Genomic DNA, 25,040 nt, shown 5'->3' with positions numbered 1-25,040 from the left:
CACCTGGGCTCCATAACACCTCAGCAGTGCCACAGGCTGATCGCCTCCATGCCACATTGATGCAGTAATTGATGCAAAAGGAGCCCGACCAAGTACTGAGGGCAGTTACTGAACATACATTTCAGTAGGACAACATTTCGGATTTTAAAAACATTTTTAAAGCTGTTGTTATAAAGTATTCTAATTTACTGAGATAATGACTTTTGAAATATACACTTGAAATAGATCGCTCTGTTTGTAATGACGCTATATAATATGAGTTTCGCTTTTTGTATTGAAGAACTGAAATAAATTTACTTTTTGATGATATTCTAATTTTGTGAGATGCACCTGTAGCTGCATTGGAGCTTTTCAATTATATCGTCTTTATTTTTAACAGTATTTGCATGGAGATATTAAAAAATTGGTTGTAAAGGAGGACCTAACAAAACCGAATGAGTCCTGATGGGCCTGAGGTGTACGAGCACAAGATTATTATTCATGTATTTTTCATAAAAATGTATCAGATTAGATGGCGATGTGATAAAAATATTGTAATTGCTTTCACATTAGGTCCCTGGATAGAAAGTTGCAGAGACCTGTCCTTGGGAAGTCTCTGACTCTTCCCAGCATTCCCCAGTCTCCAGTCCTGACCAGGGTCCCGCAGCTCCAGGAATCGATCTCTCGACTTCCTTCAACATGTTCAACAAGTACAGACACCTTAACATCCTGCAAGTTGCTGCCGGCTGGTAAGTTTTTTGGGTAATAAAGCTGGATTTTATATTTTTTTTTAACTCCTATCACCAGACTTTACTGTATACACTGTTGTACTTACAGTACAGACCAAAAGTTTGGACACACCTTCTCATTTAACGATTTTTCTGTATTTTCATGACTTTGAAAATTGTACATTCACACTGAAGGCATCAAAACTATGAATTAACACATGTGGAATTATATACTTAACAAAAAAGTGTGAAACAACTGAAAATATGTCTTATATTCTAGGTTCTTCAAAGTAGCCACCTTTTGCTTTGATGACTGCTTTGCACACTCTTGGCATTCTCTTGACGAGCTTCAAGAGGTAGTCACCGGAAATGGTTTTCACTTCACAGGTGTGCCCTGTCAGGTTTAATAAGTGGGATTTCTTGCCTTATAAATGGGGTTGGGACCATCAGTTGTGTTGTGCAGAAGTCTGGTGGATACACAGCTGATAGTCCTACTGAATAGACTGTTAGAATTTGTATTATGGCAAGAAAAAAGCAACTAACTAAAAAAAAATGAGTGGCCATCATTACTTTAAGAAATGAAGGTCAGTCAGTCTGAAAAATTGGGCAAACTTTGAAAGTGTCCCCAAGTGCAGTTGCAAAAACCATCAAGCGCTACAAAGAAACTGCCTCACATGAGGACCGCCCAAGGAAAGGAAGACCAAGAGTCACCTCTGCTTCTGAGGATAAGTTTATCCGAGTCACCAGCCTCAAAAATCGCAGGTTAACAGCAGCTCAGATTAGAGACCAGGTCAATGCCACACAGAGTTCTAGCAGCAGACACATCTCTACAACAACTGTTAAGAGGAGACTTTGTGCAGCAGGCCTTCATGGTAAAATAGCTGCTAGGAAACCATTGCTAAGGACAGGCAACAAGCAGAAGAGACTTGTTTTGGCTAAAGAACACAAGGATTGGACATTAGACCAGTGGAAATCTGTGCTTTGGTCTGATGAGTCCAAATTTGAGATCTTTGGTTCCAACCACCGTGTCTTTGTGCGGCGCAGAAAAGGTGAACGGATGGACTCTACATGCCTGGTTCCCACCGTGAAGCATGGAGGAGGAGGTGTGATGGTGTGGGGGTGCTTTGCTGGTGACACTGTTGGGGATTTATTCAAAATTGAAGGCATACTGAACCAGCATGGCTACCACAGCATCTTGCAGCGGCATGCTATTCCATCCGGTTTGCGTTTAGTTGGACCATCATTTATTTTTCAACAGGACAATGACCCCAAACACACCTCCAGGCTGTGTAAGGGCTATTTGACCAAGAAGGAGAGTGATGGGGTGCTACGCCACATGACCGGGCCTCCACAGTCACCAGACCTGAACCCCATCGAGATGGTTTGGGGTGAGCTGGACCGCAGAGTGAAGGCAAAAGGGCCAACAAGTGCTAAGCATCTCTGGGAACTCCTTCAAGATTGTTGGAAGACCATTTCCGGTGACTACCTCCTTGAAGCTCATCATGAGAATGCCAAGAGTGTGCAAAGCAGTCATCAAAGCAAAAGGTGGCTACTTTGAAGAACCTAGAATATAAGACATATTTTCAGTTGTTTCACACTTTTTTGTTAAGTATATAATTCCACATGTGTTAATTCATAGTTTTGATGCCTTCAGTGTGAATGTACAATTTTCATAGTCATGAAAATACAGAAAAATCTTTAAATAAGGTGTGTCCAAACTTTTGGTCTGTACTGTACTTTGAAAATGTATATCAGAATGACTTTCCAATCCTGAAATTAAAAAGAACATTTTAGGAGTCCGACCTTCAAGGTGGAAACCCCTTTTTAATAGATCTCCAGAGGTTCAGATTGGAGATTGGGCTGAGATAGACGGCAGATACAGGACACGTTTGATGTGAATGATGTATGACCGCTGTCGGTAATGGCCGGCTAACTGCACACGGGCCGCTCTCTACATTCATTTCTATAGGAGCTCAGAACACTATTCATTCTTGACCCCAGTCATGAAAAGGAGGTGGAATATGCATCTGTTTCTCTGCTATAAATATCCTCCTTAAATCCTCATTGCACCAGATTGGATTGGCGAAAGGGTAATCGAGAAAACATGACATCGCCACCCAAACTTGGCAATCTACCTTTTTTATGGGATAGTCCCATCTTTAGAAGTTATCATCTAGCCACATGATACTTGATGATTGCTGGGGGTCTAACCACTAGGACCCTCATTGATCCCTATTACGGGGCTCTGCATAGCCCCTTCAGAATGGAACAGTGGACGGGCATGGGCATCTCTGCTCCATTTATTAACTATGGGACTGCTGTGAAAAGCTGAGCACTGTACTTGGCTATCTCCAGCAGTGCCAGAGAGAATAGATGGAGCGGGGGGTGCACATACGTGGCTACTGCTCAATTCTTATGAGACATTTCAAATCTGAGGGTCCCAGCAATCAGTAAAATATGACCCATCCTAAAGATTGGTGATAAGTTCTAAGGATAACCCTATAAAGTGATCCCTCACTATAAACATTTATTACTTATCCGCAGGATCGGTGATAAAAATCTGAGTGCTGAGGGGTCCCCATGATCACAAAATTGGGGGTCTCAAGCGCCCTATTCCTTCTTCTTGCACAACTTTAGTGAGGCGGAGCTTGAATGGAGTGGCGGTATATTATGAGCGCTGTCACTCCTCGTCAAATCTATGGGATTGGCGGAGACTGTCACGCACAGCACTTGCAGTTTATGTCCTCTCCATAGACATTTAATGGAGCGCCAGGGCACATGCATGACCACTGTTCCTTTCCAGTTCATCCATGCAGTGAGGAGCAGCAGGGAGTTTGGGACCCCTACTCTGGTGGTCGATGGGGTCAACCGTGATGAGACATTTATCATTCATCCTGTGTATGCCTGAAAAGTATCTGTTGAGGGAAAACTTCTTTAACTTCAAATGCAAAGGCTCTTCATTTTTATTTTAAGAAACAGCGCTACTCTTGTCGTGTGGCAGTGTCTGGTATTGCAATAGTCCTCTATGATTGCAAAGACTTTGGACAAGAGTGGCGCTGTTTGTTGCCCCCTTTTTTCTATTCTTAGACAACCCCTTTAAGTATGTAATAGTAGCAAGATACAGAAAGTGATGTTGCAAAATGGATTAATAAAATCTAGACATATGGACAGGCCCTCGGGGGACGATGAACTCCAGCTCCGCTGGAGCAAAATCACTCAAAGCTGACCCTTGTTCTACAAGTAAAAGTCTCGGGCTGGCTGCGTTTCCTGCACTCCTTGACATCACATCTGTGACTGGAGGAAGACATGTGCCGAAAGCTGCCAGAGTCGCTTTTGTTCTCCACTCAAACAGGGAAATGTTTTGTCAAGTAAAGCTCAGTCACCGAGCTGCAGATCCTGTGCGTGTGCACTGTGCGTGTTATGTTTAGATTAGCTTATTTTTCCCTTTTTTTTCTACATTGAATGACTTGGTGCTTTGTTTGCTTGTCTTCTCAATTAATGGCATTAATTACAACAAGACTACATGTTATGTATGATGACTAGTCCCTGCTAACCGTGCGGAACGAGTTCTTTCACACTGTCATTGCATTTTTCACCACTAGATGGAGCTCAATGCATACAGTTATTGCCGACACCCAATTTGATAAATGCAAGATATATACATCCCTGTCTGGTGAGCTCCCCCTAGTGGACGCTGCAAGTGCCAGAAATTTATCATTTAGGTTTTCCTATAAATTCACCAAAAAGTAAATCGGCAAAATGCAGATCTCACAAAATTTAACTTCTCCTCCAACCAGGAGCCTAAACTTTACCTTGAACTAAATATTGTTATTTACTAGCCATGTAATAAGATGTTCTTGTGTGTAATGCATCGCACATAAAAGAGGAAGGATGATACAGCTTATTCTAAAAGGTCAATTTGCAAAAAGAGGACGCATCTGCTTCCAAAAGGTTAATCTGCAAGGTGAAGACATAGCTGCTTATAAAGGGTTGATCGATAGCTATATCTATAAAGGGTTAGTCTGCAAATGGAGTACATAACTGCTTATAAAGGGTTAATCTATAGCTATAACTAGATCTATAAAAGGTTAGTCTGCAAGGGGAGGAACTGGCTGCCCATAAAGGGTTAGTCTGCAAAATATTGGTTGACTGCTTGTAAAAGATTAGTTGCAGGCTTATAGTCGCCGTTTCTAGCCACCTTCTCCTTCTGCTGCTCCATAACACACAGGATACAATTTGCATCTCTTCTTCTCAAACTACATCCAGGTACCAGCTGTTCCCTTTTACTACCCACCCCCATTCTTCCCCTACATAGTGGTATCTCCCATCTGAGAAGTAGGAAGTCTCACACAGCTGTAAAATAGTGAGACCGCAATGATCCCTGACTTTAGCCTCTTTTTTCTTAAAGGGTCAGAACAACCATCACTAAATTTGCTGAGATTTTTTTTTACCTTCATGATATACAGTATATTAGAAATAGATTTTATCTTTTGGTCTCATGAAATTTCTTGGAAAGTGATAGATCCTCTTTAAATTTTACCGCTAAGCTGGCCATACCTTCAATTGCTGTCAGATAAATGTGCCTGCTATTTCTCCTGATCTTTCCATGCACATGCATGCTCGGTTTGGCCAATCGTGCATACAGGTGCTTCTCACAAAATTATAGTATCATCAAAAAGTTAATTTATTTCAGTTCTTAAATACAAAAAGTGAAACTCATTAGTGCTGATCGAGCACTAAAATGCTCGGGTGCTCGAAGCTCGGACCGAGCTCACCGTGATACTCGGGTGCTCGACCCGAGCAGCGAGCCCAATGTTAGTCTATGGGAGACCCGAGCATTTTTGCGGTGGCACCCCCGGCAGTCTGTAGAAAGCCTAAAAGGTGCCCAAAACGATAGTGACAGTTCTCAAATGACATGGGGACAGCATGGGGATCGCCCCTGGAAGCATTTCTGACCCCCAGGTCACTGCTGTCAACAACGTGGTCAGAGGTATTAAGCCACTTTTACGGGCTCACAATAAAACGTTCAAAAACTAAACTGAAACTGTTTTCCTGTGAAATATGTTAAGGAATTTCCTTTCCAGGGTAAAGACTTGTGTATAAGGTAAAATAAATAACCAAAAACAAAAATACTCCTCCACACCTTGGGCTATGTTCACAAGTAGCATTTTTTTATGCGTTTTTACACTTTTGTATTCCTTTCAACCGTGACAAATGCATTCACCGGGAAATGTAATTTTAACATTTTACAACCTTATCTGGCCATGTGCTGTGTGACACATGCATACAATGCTGAAAAGACATGGGAACAGCATGGGGAAGACCCCTGGAAGCATCTCTGACACCCAGGTCACTGCCTAAAAGTGTGCCCATCATAAGTGATCTTTGCCGCATCAGAAGATGCAGACTTGCAACTATCCCCGTGCAAGTCCTTGTCCCAGTGCAGTGTTCAATTGTACCTCCCCCATTCCTCGCAATGCAAGCGCAAATATGCAGCCAACCACCCACCCACCCGCAGGCTGCAATACTATACTGCTAGCTTGCACTTGAAATGGGGCCTTTTAGTTTGGAAAAAGCCGAAGCTGGCCACTACCTCATGGCTGCTTCGGCAGCGAGGTCTCCATACTCAGTCCCCAGCCGCCACTATTTGTCCCGGTAACCTTCCCCACACTTTTCTTAGCCTGGCCTGCTTTAGGGCAGCATTGGATGAGCCCACCCGACAACCAGACTCCTCCGGTGGGCCCTGGCTTCTCCATCAGGGGAGTTGAGAGTGCCAAGGTGAGGAGCATGATGATGATAGAAGTTAGCATCTGCTTTGTTTTCTTGGAATGCAAGCGTAAGTGTGCAACCTGCCACCCACCCACCCACCCCCAGGCTGCAATACCATACTGCTAGCTTGCACTTGAAATGGGGCCTTTTTAGTTTGAAGGAGGCCGAAGCTGACCACTACCTCATGGCTGCTTTGGCAGCGAGGTCTCCATACTCAGTCCCCAGCCCCCACTATTTGTCCCGGTAACCTTCCCCACACTTTTCTTAGCCTGGCCTGCTTTAGGGCAGCATTGGACGAGCCCACCAGACAACCAGACTCCTCCGGTGGGCCCTGGCTTCTCCATCAGGGGAGTTGAGAGTGCCAAGGTGAGGAGCATGATGATGATGATAGAAGTTAGCATCTGCTTTGTTTTCTTGGAATGCAAGCGTAAGTGAGCAGCCTGCCACCCACCCACCCCCAGGCTGCAATACCATACTGCTAGCTTGCTTGCACTTGGAATGAGGCCTTTTAGGCTTGCGGAGGTAGACGCCGGCCACCATGTCATGGCTGCGTCAGCTGCCTGGTATCCATACTCAGTCCCCAGCCGCCCGGTTGCCGGGTGTCCACACTCGGTCCCCAGCCGCCAGGGGGGCGGCCGGGTGTCCATACTCGGTCCCCAGCCGCCCCTATTTGTCCTGGTGCGCCTTATACACAAGCGCGCATACCAGAACATTACCTGTGCCCTCCCCAGTGCATTTAGTGGGAAGGACAGCTTATTCCGCTGTAGTGTGTACACGCCAACCCCCTGTTCATGGCACATGCGAAGATGCCTCCCGCCCTGCACCTGTCATTGCAGAATTGCAACTATCCCCGTTCAAGTCCTTGTCCCAGGGCAGTGTTCAATTGTACCTCCCCATTCCTTGCAATGCAAGCGCAAGTATGCAGCCTGCCACCCACCCACCCCCAGGCTGCAATACCATACTGCTTGCTTGCTTGCACTTGAAATTGGGCCTTTTAGGCATGTGGAGGCGGAATCTGGCCACCATGTCATGGCTGCGTCGGGGCGGCTGGGTGTCCATACTCTGTCCCCAACCGCCCCGCGGCCGGGTGCCCACACACGGCCCCCAGCCGCCCCTACTTGTCCCGGTGCACCTTATACACAAGCGCGCATACCAAAACCTTACCTGTGCCCTCCCCAGTGCATTTAGTGGGAAGGACAGCCTAACCACAAACACGTGGACAAGTGAATGTGGCCAGGGATGGTCCATCTCACTGACACCTTCACACTGTGTTAATATTGTGGAAGCCTAGACACAGTTTGACACTGGGATGCAACACGTCCTCCAGACATAGAGGATTGCGGATCCTGGGTCAATCAGGCTTCAACACAAAGTTCAGAAGGTAGACAGTTGCAGTTGTCGGCCTCCTACACAACGAGTAAATTGTTCATGATCATGAGGCCATCCATCTCCTTAGCTTTCTGTTCCTTGGAATGCAAGCGCATGTATGTAGTAGCGGCTAGGCCTGAGGTGGTCAGCATTTTGGCGCATATCCTACCTCCTCCGAGGATTGCTGGATGTTTTCCTGCTACTATCCCAGTTCTATGACTCCCGTTAAAACAAAGCTTCAGGTGATGAATGATGGATGAGGTAGTGGCAAAGGAGAAAGAGCAGGAGGAACAGGGACCATTCACATCAATATCAGGCCAGTCAACCAGATATGTCTTGTAGGATATGTTTCTGTAACAAAAGGAGCGGTTCGGCTACACAGTTATAGGGCATACAGTGAGTGCAATGCCTACCAAAAATTTCGAGGCACTCCAATGCCCCTTGGAAGTGACATGGAGGTCAGAGGGCCTTAACTAAACCGTTTTTTCCATTTATAACAACTGGGTCTCCTGTACACTGTTGGCCTAAGCAGTGAATGGAAGGCTTTCCAAAAATTATGAGGAACTGCAATGCCCCTTGAAACAGACGTGAATTACAGCGTACTAAAAACCTTCTACCCATTATTGGGGAGTGGGTCTCCCTAAGTGTTCGCCTATGCATTGAAAAGCAAAAGCTGACTAAAATTAGGAGGAAATGCAATGCCCGTTGGAAGAGTCGTGGAGGTTAGAGGTAATTAAAAACAACATTTCAATGCCCCTTGGAAGAGCTGTGAAGTTCAGAGTGGTTTAACAAGACAGTTTTAATGCCCCTTGGAAGAAACGTGGAGGTCCCAGTGGAATAAAAAGACAATATCAATGACCCTTGGAAGAGACGTGGAGGTCACAGTAGCTTAACAAGACGATTTTAATGCCCCTTGGAAGAGACGTGGAGTTCAGAGTGGTTTAACAAGACTGTTTTAATGCCCCTTGGAAGAGACGTGGAGGTCACAGTAGCTTAACAAGACAGTTTTAATACTCCTTGAAAGAGACGTGGAGGTCCCAGTGGAATAAAAAGACAATATCAATGCCCCTTGGAAGAGTGGTGGAGGTCGCAGTGGAATAAAAAGACAATATCAATGCCCCTTGGAAGAGACGTGGAGGTCACAGTAGCTTAACAAGACGATTTTAATGCCCCTTGGAAGAGACATGGAGTTCAGAGTGGTTTAACAAGGCAGTTTTAATGCCCCTTGGAAGAGACGTGGAGTTCAGAGTGGTTTAACAAGATGGTTTTAATGCCCCTTGGAAGAGACGTGGAGGTTACAGTAGCTTAACAAGATGGTTTTAATGCCCCTTGGAAGAGATGTGGAGGTCACAGTGGAATAAAAAGACAATATCAATGCCCCTTGGAAGAGACGTGGAGGTCCCAGTGGAATAAAAAGACGATTTTAATGCCCCTTACAAGAGCCATGCAGTACAGCATATTAAAAACATTATTCCCATTATTGGGGAGTGAGTCTCCCATAGTCTTTGCCTATGCCTTCCAAGCAAAAGCTGCCAAAATTAGGACGGAGGAACTTGCAATGCCCCTTACAAGAGCCATGCAGTACAGCATATTAAAAACATTATTCCCATTATTGGGGAGTGCGTCTCCCATAGTCTTTGTCTATGCCTTCCAAGCAAAAGCTGCCAAAATTAGGACGGAGGAACTTGCAATGCCCATTACAAGAGCCATGCAGTACAGCATATTAAAAACATTATTCCCATTATTGGGGAGTGGGTCTCCCATAGTCTTTGCCTATGCCTTCCAAGCAAAAGCTGCCAAAAATTAGGACGGAGGAACTTGTAATGCTGGCAACACGGACCACGGTCACCCTGGTGGTATAGTGGTGGTGGAGGCTGAGGATAAGGAGAAGAGCAAAAAACAGCCGAAATGAAGAAGCGTATACCCATGTGTGGGTGTGAAGCGGTGCATGGGAATACACCTCCCGAAATAACACAGTGGATTTGACTTTATGTTACTCTGCTGTCATTTGGTGGTGATGAGAAGTCTGGCCCAATCCAGCCCTTGTTCATTTTGATAAGGGTCAGCTTGTCAGCATTGTCAGTTGACAGGCGAGTGTGCTTATCAGTTATAATTCCTCCAGCTGCACTAAAAACACGCTCCGATAACACGCTAGCGACAGGGCAGGCCAGGACCTCCAAGGCGTACAGAGCGAGTTCATTCCAAGTGTCCAGCTTGGATACCCAATAATTAAAAGGCACAGAGCAATCACGGAGGACGCTGGTACGGTCGGCAAGGTACTCCCTCACCATCTTTTGAAACTTTCCACTCCTTGTGAGAGTAGCCCACGCCTCAGGGCCTGTAAGCTGGGCGGGTGTCAGAAAACTGTCCCAGAACGTTGACAGTGTTCCCCTGCCCCTGCTGGATTGGCTTTGCCTCTCTCTCGCCTGTACGCCTTGGTTGGGCAACGAACTGTGACCTCTGCTGCTAGCGTGTTCAGATGGGAATTTTTTTAACAGTTCTGCAGCAAGGGCCTTCTGGTACTGCCCCATTTTTGTAGACCTCTCCACCTCAGGAATAAGAGAGTGAAAGTTCTCCTTGTAGCGGGGGTCTAAAAGTGTCACCAACCAGTAATGACTGTCACCCAACATTTTGACAATGTGAGGGTCCTGGTTAAGGCAGCGTAACATAAAGTCAGCCATGCGTGCCAGACTGGTAGCGGGCAAGACTTCCGTGTCCTCACCAAGATGACGACTGACCATGCTCTCCTCCTCCTCCTCCTCCCCCCTGTCCTCAAGCCACCCACGCTGAACCGACGGTATGACAGTTGTACAGGTACTACCGTCTACAGCGCATGATACCAGCTCCTGTTCTTCCTCCTCCTCCTCCTCTCCCTCATTGTCCCCCAATGCACGTTAGGATGAGATGAGGCTGGGCTGTGTGTAATCGCCCACTACAGCTTCTTGATCCATCTCATCATACTTTGGCTGCAATGCCTCCTCTTTAATTCTCTGCAGAGAGCGTTGCAAAAGAAAGACAAGTGGGATGCTGACGCTAATGATGGCGTCATCGCCACTCCCCATCTTGGTGGACTCCTCAAAGTTTGTCAGGATGGTACATATGTCAGACATCCAGGTCCACTCCTGAGGTCATATGTGTGGAGTCTGACCTGAATATCGACGGCCTTGTTGCAGTTGGTACTCCACAACTGCTCTCTTCTGCTCACAAATCCTTTGCAACATGTGGAGGGTAGAGTTCCAACGTGTGGGGACATCACCCACCAGTCGGTGTGCCGGAAGCTGCAAATGCTGCTGCAACACAGCAAGGGCGGCGGAAGCTGTAGCCGACTTCTGAAAATGAGCTGACAGGCGGCGTACTTTGACGAGCAGATCTGGCAACTCGGGGTACGATTTAAGAAACCGCTGAACCACGAGGTTAAGCACATGAGCCAGGCATGGTACGTGTGTGATCTCGCCTCTCCTCAGAGCCGCCACCAGGTTCCGGCCATTGTCACACACGACCATGCCTGGATGTAGGTTCAGTGGTCTCAGCCACAGATCTGCCTGCTCTTTCACAGCTGTCCACAACTCACAAGCAGTGTGAGGTTTATCACCTAAGCTTATGAGTTTCAGCACAGCCTGTTGCCGCTTGGCTGAGGCAGTACTGCAGTGCTTCCAGCTTGTAACTGATGTGGTGATATCTGAGATGGAGGCTGAACATGAGGAGGAGGAGGAGGAGGAGGATGCGCAGGAGCTGTACACTGTGGGGGCTACTCTGACTGACATAGGGCCCGCAATCCTCGGTGTGGGGAGGATGTGTTCCGTCCCAAGGTCCGACTGGGTCCCGGCTTCCACTATGTTTACCCAGTGTGCCGTCAGGGAGATGTACCCTCCCTGGCCACAAGCACGTGTCCACGTGTCCGTTGTCAGGTGGACTCTCCCTGTAACTTCGTTGTTGAGGGCACGGCAGATGTTTTGGGACACGTGCTTGTTTAGTGCGGGGATGGCACACTGGGCAAAATAGTGTCGGCTGGGGACCGAGTACCGAGGGACGGCCACAGCCATAAGGTTGCGGAAGGATTCCGTCTCCACCAGCCTAAAAGGCAGCATTTCCAACGCAAGCAGTCGTGAAATGTGCGAATTTAGGACTGTGGCCTGTGGGGCGTTGGCTGCGAATTTGCGCATTCGTTCAAAGGTCTGGGATATGGACAATTGAACGCTGCGGTGGGACGTGGACGTTGATGCTGTTTCTTGAGAAACTGCCATAACAAGTGAAGACTGAGAGGAGGGGACATCTTTGCATGCAGTATGGACAAGGGATTGCCTTGCACGCACAACAGGGGGTTCTCTTACACGCACAACAACGGAAGAAGCAGTGGTGACACCCGCTGACACTGGTCGTGGACCCTGGGGTTCGCCCCACAAAGTCGGGTGCTTTGCTGACATGTGCCTGATCATGCTGGTGGTGGTCAGGCTGGTAGTTTTGTCACCCCTGCTGATGCTGGCCTGGCAGGTGGTACAAATGGCCTTTTTGGTGTTATCAGCAGAGTCTTTAAAAAAATTCCAGACTCTGGAAGACCTACCGGTTGTACTGGCAACGTCCCTCGTGTTGGTGTTACGGGGAACGGTTGCCCGCCTTCTGTCTGCGGCCACCACACTGCTTCTTCCTGCCTGTTGGGGTACTCTGCCTCCCTCCCCCTGTGTGCTGCTGGCCTCGCTCTGCGTGTTCTCTTGCCACGTTGGGTCAGTTACTAGATCATCCACCACCTCCTCATCTTCCACACCACGGTCCTCCTCCTCACTTCGTGGCAATTGTGTCTCGTCATTGTACACCTCATGGGACAAATTGCCAGCGTCGCCTTCCTGTGGCCGTGGCTGTTCAAATATTTGGCCATCGCTACATGGGATCTCCTCTTCCACCACTACAAGCGGGGCAGACAAGGGGCCCAAATATAGAAATGGACCAGTGAACAGCTCTTCAGAGTGTCCAAGTGTGGGATCAGTTGCTGTCTGACAACACTCGGCATGGTGGGAGGAAGGAGCATCAGGGTGAGGAGGAGTATGCGGTCGAGACTCACGGCTACTAAGACTTGACCGTGTGGAAGACAGACCGGAGGTGGTGGTGCCCAGGTGACTGGAAGTATTATCTGCTATCCAGTTAATAACCTGTTCACACTGATCAGTTGGCAATAGTAGTGTTGTTGTGTACTTCCCTAGTAATTCGGTCAAGAACTGGAAGCGAGAAGATGTGGCTGTTGGTTGTGGCACATTTTCACCTTGGCCACTGCCCCGTCCTCTGCACGCACCATCACCAGAACGTTCAGTTCCACATCTCTTGCCACGCGCCTTGCCCATTGTAAATGAAGTAAAATAGCTTACACTCGCACAATCAATGGCAAAAAGGAGATTAGAACCGTGGAAGAGGAAAACCACAGTTCTATTTCTCGGGCCTACACCAGAATCTTTTAAACATACATATTTGTGTCTGAACAGTCAGCAAGACACTCAAACTGTTTTTTTTTATGTAAAAAAAGGCAAAAAGGTGGATTACTCCCAGATTTGAACCGTGGAAGAGGAAAACCACAGTTCTAGCTCTCTGGCCTACACCAGAATCTTTTAAACATACATATTTGTGTCTGAACAGTCAGCAAGACACTCAAACTGTTTTTTTTTTATGTAAAAAAGGCGAAAAGGTGAATAACACCCTGATTTGAACCATGGAAGAGGAAAACCACAGTTCTAATTTCTTTTTAAATAGATATATTTGTGTCTGAACAGTCAGCGAGACACTCAAACTGTTTTTTTTTTTTTTATGGAAAAAGGCAAAAAAGCGGATAATACAGAGATTTGAACCGTGGAACTGCAAAACCACAGTTCTAGTTATCTGGCCGAAACAAGACTCTTTTAAACAGATATATTTGTGTCTGAACACTCACAGACACACTCAATTTTTTTTGTGGGGGGGAATACCAAAAGGTTAATAAGACTGGTATTTGTACAGTCTGACTGAGGGAAAAAAAAAAAAAAAAGAGGATTTAAATGAAAAAAAAAAGGAGCAATTTGAGCAGCAGCAGCACACAGGACTGTAATGCAGTGTTTGTTGGTATAACCACTGCGTCTCTATTACAGCCTGCCTGCCTGATATCTGGGATGGATATTAGTCCTCAGAAGGACTGTTTGTTTGATTTTGTAGGCTTTAGAGACCCCACACTACCTATTTCGCAGTATAAATCTCTCCCTAGCTCAGCAGCACTCTCCCTACACTGTCTGATCCGGAGCGACTGTGTCCAAGATGGCGGCGCCCGGTTTTAATACTCGAGGTGACGCAGTGCGGCCAGCCAATCACTGTAATGCCCACAACCAACATGGCTGCGGCATTACATTGACTGGCTGGCAATCCCTGCATGTTCATTGGCTCTGTAAAGAGCGCCAAACATGCAGGGCCGAGACCCGAGCTCCCGCCCGAGTAACCCGAAAATGCTCGGTGCTCGCCGAACATCCCGAGTAGTGAGATGCTCGGGCAAGTACCGAGCAGTGTCGAGCATGTTCGCTCAACACTAAAACTCATATATTATATAGAGTCATTACAAACAGAGTGATCTATTTCAAGTGTTTATTTCTGTTGATGATTATGGCTTACAGCCAATGAAAACATAAGAGTCATTATCTCAGTAAATTAAAATAATTAACAAAAAACACCTGCAAAGGCTTCCTAAACATTTAAAAAGGTCCCACAGTCTGTTTCAGTAGGCTCCACAATCATGGGGAAGACTGCTGACTGGACAGATGTCCGGAAGGCAGTGATTGGCACACTCCACAAGGAGGGTAAGCCACAAAAGGTCACTGCTAAAGAAGCTGGCTGTTCACAGAGTGCTGCATTCAAGCATATTATTGGAAAGTTGAGTGGAATGAAAAAGTGTGGTAGGAAAAGGTGCACAAGCAACCGGGATAACCGCAGCCTTGAAAGGATTATTAAGAAAAAGCCATTCAAAAATTTTGGGGAGATTCACAAGGAGTGGACTGCTCCTGGAGTCATTGCTTCAAGAGCCACCACACACAGACGTATCCAGGACATGGGCTACAAGTGTCGCATTCCTTGTGTCAAGCCACTCATGACCAATAGACAACGGCAGAAGTGTCTTACCTGGGCCAAGGAGAAAAAGACCTGGACTGTTGCTCAGTGGTCCAAGGTGTTATCTTCAGATGAAAGTAAATTTTGCATTTCATTTGGAAATCAAGGACCCAGAGTCTGGAGGAAGAGTGGAGAGGTCACAATCCAAGCTGCTGGAGGTCTAGTGTGAAGTTTCCACAATCAGTGATGGTTTGGGGCGCCATGTCATCTGCTGGTGCAGGTCCACTGTGTTTTCATAGAATCATAGAATCATAGAATGGTAGAGGGACCTCCTGGGTCATCTGGTCCAACCCCCTGCTCAAAGCAGGATTCACTAAATCATCTCAGACAGATGTCTGTCCAGCCTCTGTTTGAAGACGTCCATTGAAGGGGAACTCACCACCTCTCGTGGTCGCCTGTTCCACTCATTAATCACCCTAACTGTCAAAAAGTTTTTTCTAATATCTAATCTGTGTCTCCTCCCATTTAGTTTCATCCCATTGCTTCTAGTCTTTCCTTGTGCAAATGAGAATAAAGATGATCCTTCTACAATGTGACAGCCCTTGACATATTTGTAGACCGCTATTAAGTCTCCTCTCAGTCTTCTTTTTTGCAAGCTAAACATTCCCAAATCCTGCAACCGTTCCTCATAGGACATGGTTTGCAGACCAGTCACCATTCTGGTCGCTCTTCTCTGAACTTGCTCCAGTTTGTCTATGTCTTTTTTAAAATGTGGTGCCCAAAACTGTACACAGTATTCCAGATGAGGTCTGACCAAAGAGGAGTAAAGACCGATAATGACTTCACGTGATCTAGACTGTATGCTTCTGTTAATACATCCCAGAATTGTATTTGCCTTTTTTGCTGCTGCATCACACTGTTGACTCATGTTTAGTCTATGATCTATTAGTATACCTAAGTCTTTTTCACATGTACTGTTGCTTAGCTCTATTCCTTCCATTCTGTATATGCTTTTTTCATTTTTATTGCCCAGATGTAGTACTTTGCATTTTTCCCTGTTAAAAACCGTTCTGTTGGTTGCTGCCCACTGCTCCAGTTTATTTAGGTCTTTTTGAATCCTCTCTCTCTCTCTTCTCTAGTATTAGCTATCCCTCCTAGCTTTGTGTCATCAGCAAATTTAATCAGTTTACCCTCAATTCCTTCATCTAAATCATTGATAAAGATGTTGAACAATACAGGTCCCAGGACGGAGCCCTGTGGTACCCCACTTGAGACATTCATCCAGCTGGATGTGAAGCCATTTACAACCACCCTTTGAGTCCGATCACTAAGCCAGTTATGAATCCACCTAACAGTTGCCTGGTCCATTGCATACTTGGTCATTTTTTCAATAAGGATGGTGTGAGATACTTTGTCAAATGCTTTGCTGAAGTCAAGATATACTATAACTACAGCATTTCCCTGATCCACCCAGTCAGTAATTCTGTCATAGAAGGAAATTAAGTTAGTCTGACATGACTTGTTAGTTACAAACCCATGCTGACTCTGGTTAATCACTTCATTCTTATCCATGTACTTACATACATGTTGTTTAATAATTTGTTCAAAGATCTTTCCTGGTATAGAAGTCAGACTCACCGGCCTATAGTTCCCTGGGTCCACCTTCTTCCCCTTTTTGAAGATAGGAACAACATTTGCTCTTCTCCAGTCTTCTGGGACTTCTCCTGTTCTCCAAGAATTTTCAAAGATTATGGAGAGTGGTTCTAAAATTTCTTCTACGATCTCCTTCAGTACTCTGGGGTGTAATTCATCTGGACCTGGAGACTTGAACTCATTTATGTTAGCTAAATATTCCCTCACAATCTTTCTGTTTACAGATAACTTGGATTCCTCTATTCCTTTAAAAGGACAGTGAAGATCAGTTGATGTTACATTTTCTTTCTGAGAGAAAACAGATGCAAAATAGGAATTAAAAAGTTCGGCCTTCTCAACATCCTCTCTTACCATTTCTCCATTTTCATCCTGTAAAAATCCTATAGCATCTTTGACTTTTCTTTTACTTTTGACATACCCCCAAAATCCTTTTTTATTGCTTTTGACATCTCTTGCAAGCCTTAATTCATTGTCAGCTTTAGCTGACCTGATACGTGCCCTACAGGATCTGCAGACTGCATTATAATCTTCTTTAGATATGCCTCCCTCTTTCCATTTAATAAACATTTCTTTCTTTCTTTTTAGCATGTGTTTAAGTTCTGTGTTCATCCATCCTGGTTTCCTTAAATGCTTTCCATTCTTCCTACTTTTCGGGATTGTTAACGATTGTGCTTTGAGAATCTCATTTTTAAAAATTTCCCATCCTTCCTGGACATTTTTGTCCTTAAGGACATCCAGCCACTGGATCCCTCCTATTCTCTTTCTGAATCTCTTAAAATCTGCCTTTCTAAAATCTAACCTTGAAGTTTGAGTCTTTACATGTCTTCCTCCTCTAGTTATCCAAAATTCTATAATAGCATGATCGCTGCCTCCTATGGTCCCAGCCACCTTTACCTCCTCAACCATTTCCTCCCTGTTTATAAGGATTAGATCCAAAGTAGCAGATCCCCTTGTTTTCTCCCCTACCTTTTGGAAGATAAAGTTGTCAGCAAGAGAGGATAAGAATTTGCTTGACCTGTTAGTTTTACTTGAGAGAGATTCCCAACAAATGTCTGGATAGTTGAAATCTCCCATGACCACTACGTCATATTTTTTGGAGAACTTGGTCATTTGATACATAAAGAGTTCATCCATATCTTCAGCTTGCCCAGGTGGCCTGTAGTAAATGCCTACAATGGTGTCCTTTCCGTTGTTCTCTCCTTGTATTCTTACCCAAACAGTTTCCACAGAACTCCCAGTCTCTGAAGCTTCAATCTCTGTGCAGATATACGCTTTTCTAACATACAATGCAACACCTCCTCCTCGTTTATCAAGTCTGTTTCTTGCAAATAAGTTGTATCCTTTTAGCCTTTTATTCCAATCATGTGTATCGTCCCACCAAGTTTCAGTGATTCCAATGACATCATATTCCTTTTCCTGCGTTAGTAGTTCCAATTCTCCTTGTTTGTTGCCCATGCTTTGTGCATTTGTATAAAAACATTTTAGTTTGTGATTGGTTTCTCTTCCTCCCATATTTTTATTATTTAAATTGTTTTGTCTTTGTTCTTCCTTTCCACTTCCAGTAGCAGAGATCTCAATAGTATTTGTCAGCTGTATGGCTTTTTCTGGCCTTTTGCTTCCCTTCCCACATTGTTCTAGTTTAAAGCTCTCCTGATGAGTGCAGCAAGGCGACTTCCAAATACATGTTTTCCAGTCTTCGTAAGGTGCACCCCATCTCTAGCAAGTAGTCCATCGTATAGGTAATTCATTCCGTGATCCAGAAATCCAAATCCTTGTTGACGGCACCATCGACGTAGCCAGTTGTTCACCTGTAGAATCTTATTCCACCTCTTTGTTCCATGGCCATCCACTGGGAGGATGGATGAGAAGACCAAAGTCAGCGCAGCCGTCTACCAGGACATTTTAGAGCACTTCATGCTTCCCTCTGCTGACAAGCTTTTTGTAGATGGAAATGTCATTCTCTAGCAGGACTTGGCCCCTGTCCACACTGCCAAAAGTACCAATACCTGGTTTACACACAACAGTATCACTGTGCTTGATTGGCAGCAAACTCGCCTGACCTTAACCCCATAGAGAATCTATTATAGAGAATCTATGGGGTATTGTCAAGAGGAAGATGAGAGACACCAGACCCAACAATGCAGACGAGCTGAAGGCTGCTATCAAAGCAACCTGGGCTTCCATAACACCTCAGCAGTGCCACAGGCTGATCGCCTCCATGCCACATTGCCGCATTGTTGCAGAAGGAGCCCGACCAAGTATTGAGGGCATTTACTGAACATACATTTCAGTAGGACAACATTTCAGATTTTAAAAACATTTTCAAGCTGTTGTTATAAAGTATTCTAATTTACTGAGATAATGACTTTTGTGTTTTCATTGGCTGTAAGCCATAATCATCAACATTAACAGAAATATACACGTGAAATAGATCCCTCTGTTTGTAATGACTTTATATAATACACTGTGTGCAGAATTATTAGGCAAGTTGTATTTTAGAGGATTATTTTTATTATTGATCAACATCTATGTTCTCAATCAACCCAAAAGACTCATAAATATCCAAGCTTAATATTTTTGGAAGTTGGAGTGTTTTTTTTTTTTTAGATTTGGCTATCTTAGGAGGATATCTGTTTGTGCAGGTAACTATTACTGTGCAGAATTATTAGGCAACTTAAAAACCAAATATAATCCCATCTCACTTGTTTATTTTCACCAGGTAAACCAATATCAGTGCACAAAATTTAGAAATAAACATTTCTGACATGCAAAAACAAAAATAATTAGTGATGAATATAGCCACCTTTCTTTATGATGACACTCAGCAGCCTCCATCCATAGATTCTGTCAGTTGCTTCATCTGTTTTCGATCAACATTGCGTGCAGCAGCCACCACAGCCCCCCATACACTGCTCCAAGAGGTGTACTGTTTTCCCTCCCTGTAGATCTCACATTTTATGATGGACCACAGGTTCTCTATGGGGTTCAGATCAGGTGAACAAGGGGGCCATGTCATTATTTTTTCTTCTTTTAGACCTTTACTGGCCAGCCACGCTGTGGAGTAGTTGGATGCATGTGATGGAGCATTGTCCTGCATGAAAATCATGTTTTTCTTGAACTATACTGACTTCTTCCTGTACCACTGCTTGAAGAAGTTGTCTTCCAGAAACTGGCAGTAGGTCTGGGAGTTGAGCTTCATTCCATCCTCAACCCGAAAAGGTCCCACAAGTTCATCTTTGATGATACCAGCCCATACCAGTACCCCACCTCCACCTTGCTGGCGTCTGAGTCGGAGTGGAGCTCTCTGCCCTTTACTGATCCAGCCTCTGGCCCATCCATCTGGCCCATCCATCGTCGCTCTCATTTCATCAGTCCATAAAACCTTTGAAAAATCAGTCTTAAGATATTTCTTGGCCCATTCTTGACGTTTTATCTTATGTTTCTTGTTCAAAGGTGGTGGTTTTTCAGCCTTCCTTACCTTGGCCATGTCCCTGAGTATCGCACACCTTGTGCTTTTTGATACTCCAGTAACGTTGCAGCTCTGAAATATGGCAAAACTGGTGGCGAATGGCATCTTGGCAGCTTCATGCTTGATTTTCCTCAATTCATGGGCAGTTATTTTGCGCCTTTTTTGGCCAACACGCTTCTTGCGACCCTGTTGGCTATTTGCCATGAAATGCTTGATTGTTCGGTGATCACGCTTCAAAAGTTTGGAAATTTCAAGACTGCTGCCTCCCTCTGCAAGACATCTCACAATTTTGGACTTTTCAGAGCCCGTCAAATCTCTCTTCTGACCCATTTTGCCAAAGGAAAGGAAGTTGCCTAATAATTAAGCACACCTTATATAGGGTGTTGATGTCATTAGTCAACACCCCTCCTCATTACCGAGATGCACATCACCAGATTTACTTAATTGGTAGTTAGCTCTCAAGACAATGCAGCTTGGAGTAGGACAACATGTATAAAAAGTATCATGTGATCAAAATACGCATTTGCCTAATAATTCTGCACGCGGTGTATATGAGTTTCACTTTTTGTATTGAAGAACTAGAATAAATTAACTTTTTTGATGATATTATAATTTTGTGAGAAGCACTTGTATATTCTGAATCCGGAAATGAGAATAAGTCGCTGACAGACACCACTGAAGAAAATGATCAGGCATTTTTAAATTCAATATGCCCTTCCTATAGAGTCCCTGAATGGTTACACCATATTTAGTGTGTTTGGCTGACTTTGTTCCAGTGTGAATGGCCAGCTTTATTAGTATCTTATTTTAAACTAATCTGTTTGTCTTATTGCTTTTTTCATCCCAGTAAACTCATGGCGGACTGGAGAAAGTCTGATGAACACCGGTGGTTTGGGTCCCACGCTCCTCTCCTCTCCAGAGGAAAAGCGTCTAATTCTGCAGCGCTCCTTTCACATGCGGAAAAGCATCTCCATAGACAACCACCTTGGTTCTTGTCACTACCCCCTGCACCCACCAGACACCCAGGGACCGAAGGTGAAGAGCAAGCTGAGGAGGCAGTTTGTAAGTAACTCATCGCAATCCTTTCTTCCCATTTATATCAATAATGCCTATAGATCTCTGCTTGCTGTCAGTGATTGGCAATTGTCTTCTTTCCATTTAGACAATAAAAACTCAGTGTAGACCCCACCATGCTGTATTGCATACGATTGTACCAAAACTTCAGCTGTGAGCAGGATTGGGTCTGTACAGGTATTCATGAGATTGTTCCCATTCACTGTCTTCAAGCAGAGGTCGTTTAATAACAGTAAAGAATTGAATCACTAATTATATCCAGGACTGAAAAAACTTTCAGTCTCTAGTGGGCAGAAGTCAAAAAAGTTCTCTGCAAACTTCTGCAGTGGTGCAGATGCCCATCGCACCCTCAAGAGCTGGAATCACAATTATGCCTCATTGTCTTAACATTTTTTGGCACAGCTGGTTTCCACTGAATAAGTAAGATGGCCGCTATCTATAAATAACTGTTATTAATGATTATAATAATTTGCGTTGCCAAATATGTCAGAATATCCATATAAAAATATGAAGTGCTTGTTATCCCCCCATTTGTGGTCGGCTATTATCCCTTATAGGAGAGGGGCTATGTCCACGACGGAGTAAAGAATGAGGTCAGATTTCAGCAGCGATGACCCTAAACGATATGCATAAAGTATATACTGCAGTGATTGGGCCTGATCTTATTGGTATCTGTTCTGCTTAATTAAAGGGGTTCTCTACTTTCAATATAACTATTTAAAGTTTCCACTAACAAGAAGCTGATCATAAGTTGCACCAGTGTTGAAATCCCTAGTGATCAACTGTGATCTTTTGGAGAACCCAATATTAAGTGTTGAGTTTCCCTACAGTGCCTCCGCAGGTGAAATAAGGCATTACACGTTTCCTACTGAAATCAATAGTCTGTCAGTGTAATGTATGGATGTTCCATGTCCTCCAGACTGAAAGACACTCTTTGTAGCCTGTGTGTGTTCTACTAAATAGGTAAGGGTCCTGATGGGGCGCATTAAAAAACAAATGTATTTCTCCTACTGTGGCCATATGTGATGCCAGACACCCAAGTATTCTTTCACTCTCACTTTCTAGTGACCATACGATGTGGGTTGCACTCAAGAACATGGTTTTTCCATATTGTGGCTTTAGTTTTCTGGGAACTTGTTGAGATAGCGTCTCCTAACAGTGGATACTGAGGTTAGCGACTGGGTCAAGACAAGTCTCTAGTTGTGTAGCTTCTTTTTCTAATGCTTCCAGACATGTAGGACTCTGATCTTGTGGTCCCACCACTTTCATCTCCAGCTTCTGGGGTCTATACAACTATTTCCCAAACTGGGAGGAGAGTGATGTACCACCAACGCCGAGGAGACACTTTTGACTTAAGTAAGCCAAGGCTGTGCCACATATTTGACTCTTTGTGTTCAATTTTGTCATGGACCCATGTGTTACCATATTCTCGCTAGAAATACCCCAGGAGAAAAGACCCAAAAGGCCTAATTTAGTAGAAAATATTCCAGCCCCTGCTTCTTTTTGGTCATTGTGATCTAAACTGTTAGTAAGTACTGGACCTCTACAGACAGTTAGCAAGTATCTGCCTTTATAACCCTCCATCTTTGACCCCACATTATGTCTTCAGACCTTTCTATTCTTCTATTTGTTTTTCTAGTCTGGATAATGAAGGGACAAGTGTTCAACGATAGGGCCGGTGACAGCTGAATTTTCTGACAGAGTTCTTTAAAGTTTAATGCCTGTACCTTGTGTCCTGTACTTTAGCAGTAACCCGATCCGGACATTGATAGCCCTTTATTACCCTCCTATCCACGCTCATTACCAGCTCTGGGGCTGTAATGAGGTTCTCCAGTTACACTTCCATGAAACCTAAGACCACCAATTGCTCTACAAAGAATATTCCAAAATCCATGTATACTCCTGCAGCTTTGGGGAAACATCTCACTTCCATTTGGACCATCAGAACCTCCCAGGAGAATCCATTGGATTTCATCTTATGATGACGTCTCATTAAGGAAAAATCAGAGATGTTTTAGGTGACTTCCACCTTGTCTTGTTCATAGCGGCTGACAAAAATTATTCCGAGATAGTCCTCCACTCGTTGAGGTTGCAAAGTGTGTAGAGGAGAATCCTTTCCTCCTGGATGACGAAGCTGGCGTTGAAAGATTTAGAATCGGAGAGAAAACCTCGAGCTTTCCTATGACTCAATATTAATTGGCGAAAAATTTTTGTTTCTCTCCTGGGACATAATCATTTCTCTGACCGCACAAAGAGTCTGTAAGGAGATGTCGTAGGACACTTCAGTGTCAACTAATTGCTGCAGAGGCAAAACGGAGGGATGTTTAGGAGGGGAAAGCTGTGTTTTGGGGTAAGGACTGTTTATAATTTAAATTTTGTGGAGCAAACGTCTTGTTGTGAGAGTTGTAAAGGAAAGTTCTTGGTGAGTCTGCCCATCTAACGATCTATCGATCTACCTAGTGTCTATTTAGTCATCTACCTATTTATATTTATCTATCGGGTATCTATCTACATAGTTATCTATTGACCTTCCCTTTTCTATCTGTTTCTATCTATTTACCTGTTTATCTCTCACATTCTCATATCTGTTCATCTACTGTATCTGGCGTTCTACCTCAGTGTCTACTTACATGGAAATAGGTAAGTAGTTAGTGGACCATGTGATGGGCCCAGACATAAAGATGGAAGCAGCAGACAGATATGAGAATGTGAGAGATGGATAGAGAGAAAGAGATAGAAATGGGGAGGTAAATAGCTGTGTAGATAACGTAGATAGAAGAGGGATAAGCAGGTAAATAGCCAACTACTTACCTATCTGTCTCTCTTTATCTCTCTCTCATTATCTCTCTCTTGTTACCTTTCATTCTCCCTCTATCCCTCTCTATCTCTTTCTCTACCGCTATCTCTCTCTAGTTATTTCTGTCTGTGCGTGTGTGTGTGTGTATATGTATATATATATATATATATATATATATATATATATATATATATATATATATATATATATATTATATCTATCACGTTATCTCTATCTCTTGTCAACTCTCTCTCGTTATCTGTCTACTATCTCCTCCCGCTCTCTTGCTCTATCTCCCGCTCTCTTGCTCTATCTCCCGCTCTCTTGCTCTATCTCCCGCTCTCTTGCTCTATCTCCCGCTCTCTTGCTCTCTCCCGCTCTCTTGCTCTATCTCCCGCTCTCTTGCTCTATCTCCCGCTCTCTTGCTCTATCTCCCGCTCTCTTGCTCTATCTCCCGCTCTCTTGCTCTATCTCCCGCTCTCTTGCTCTATCTCCCGCTCTCTTGCTCTATCTCCCGCTCTCTTGCTCTATCTCCCGCTCTCTTGCTCTATCTCCCGCTCTCTTGCTCTATCTCTCTTGCTCTATCTCTCTTGCTCTATCTCTCTTGCTCTATCTCTCTTGCTCTATCTCTCTTGCTCTATCTCTCTTGCTCTCTCTCTCTTGCTCTCTCTCTCTTGCTCTCTCTCTCTTGCTCTCTCTCTCTTGCTCTCTCTCTCTTGCTCTCTCTCTCTTGCTCTCTCTCTCTTGCTCTCTCTCTTGCTCTCTTTATTTGTCTCCCTCTCTCTCTCTTGCTCTCTTTATTTGTCTCCCTCTCTCTCTCTCTTGCTCTCTTTATTTGTCTCCCTCTCTCTCTCTTGCTCTCTTTATTTGTCTCTCCCTCTCTCTCTCTTGCTCTCTTTATTTGTCTCCCTCTCTCTCTCTTGCTCTCTTTATTTGTCTCCCTCTCTCTCTCTCTTGCTCTCTTTATTTGTCTCCCTCTCTCTCTCTTGCTCTCTTTATTTGTCTCCCCCTCTCTCTCTCTTGCTCTCTTTATTTGTCTCCCTCTCTCTCTCTTGCTCTCTTTATTTGTCTCCCTCTCTCTCTCTTGCTCTCTCTCTCACTGTCTGTCTCTCTGTCTGGAGCTGAGCAGACTTGTAGACAGCCCTGTGTTCTG

The 25,040-nt window shown here is 44.5% G+C and overlaps 1 protein-coding gene across 5 annotated transcripts in view; it reads left to right on the top strand.

The window, feature by feature from the left end:
• The window catches only part of LOC141162277 (ankyrin repeat and fibronectin type-III domain-containing protein 1-like), a 305,183-nt gene that overhangs the window by 57,542 nt on the left and 222,601 nt on the right, over nucleotides 1-25,040 (top strand). For all 5 annotated transcript variants that reach the window (XM_073648215.1, XM_073648218.1, XM_073648216.1 and 2 more), the window contains 2 exons: nucleotides 553-728; nucleotides 20,864-21,078. In XM_073648215.1, the coding sequence (XP_073504316.1) occupies nucleotides 553-728; nucleotides 20,864-21,078 (391 nt within the window). The remainder of the gene's footprint in view (nucleotides 1-552; nucleotides 729-20,863; nucleotides 21,079-25,040) is intronic.

Source organism: Phyllobates terribilis, unplaced genomic scaffold (genome assembly GCF_046119375.1).
Source record: "Phyllobates terribilis strain yellow unplaced genomic scaffold, ASM4611937v1 Scaffold_9__5_contigs__length_417890890, whole genome shotgun sequence".
NCBI lineage: Eukaryota > Metazoa > Chordata > Amphibia > Anura > Dendrobatidae > Phyllobates > Phyllobates terribilis.
Note: the sequence above shows the minus strand (reverse complement) of the source record. Positions and strands in the feature narration are given on the sequence as shown.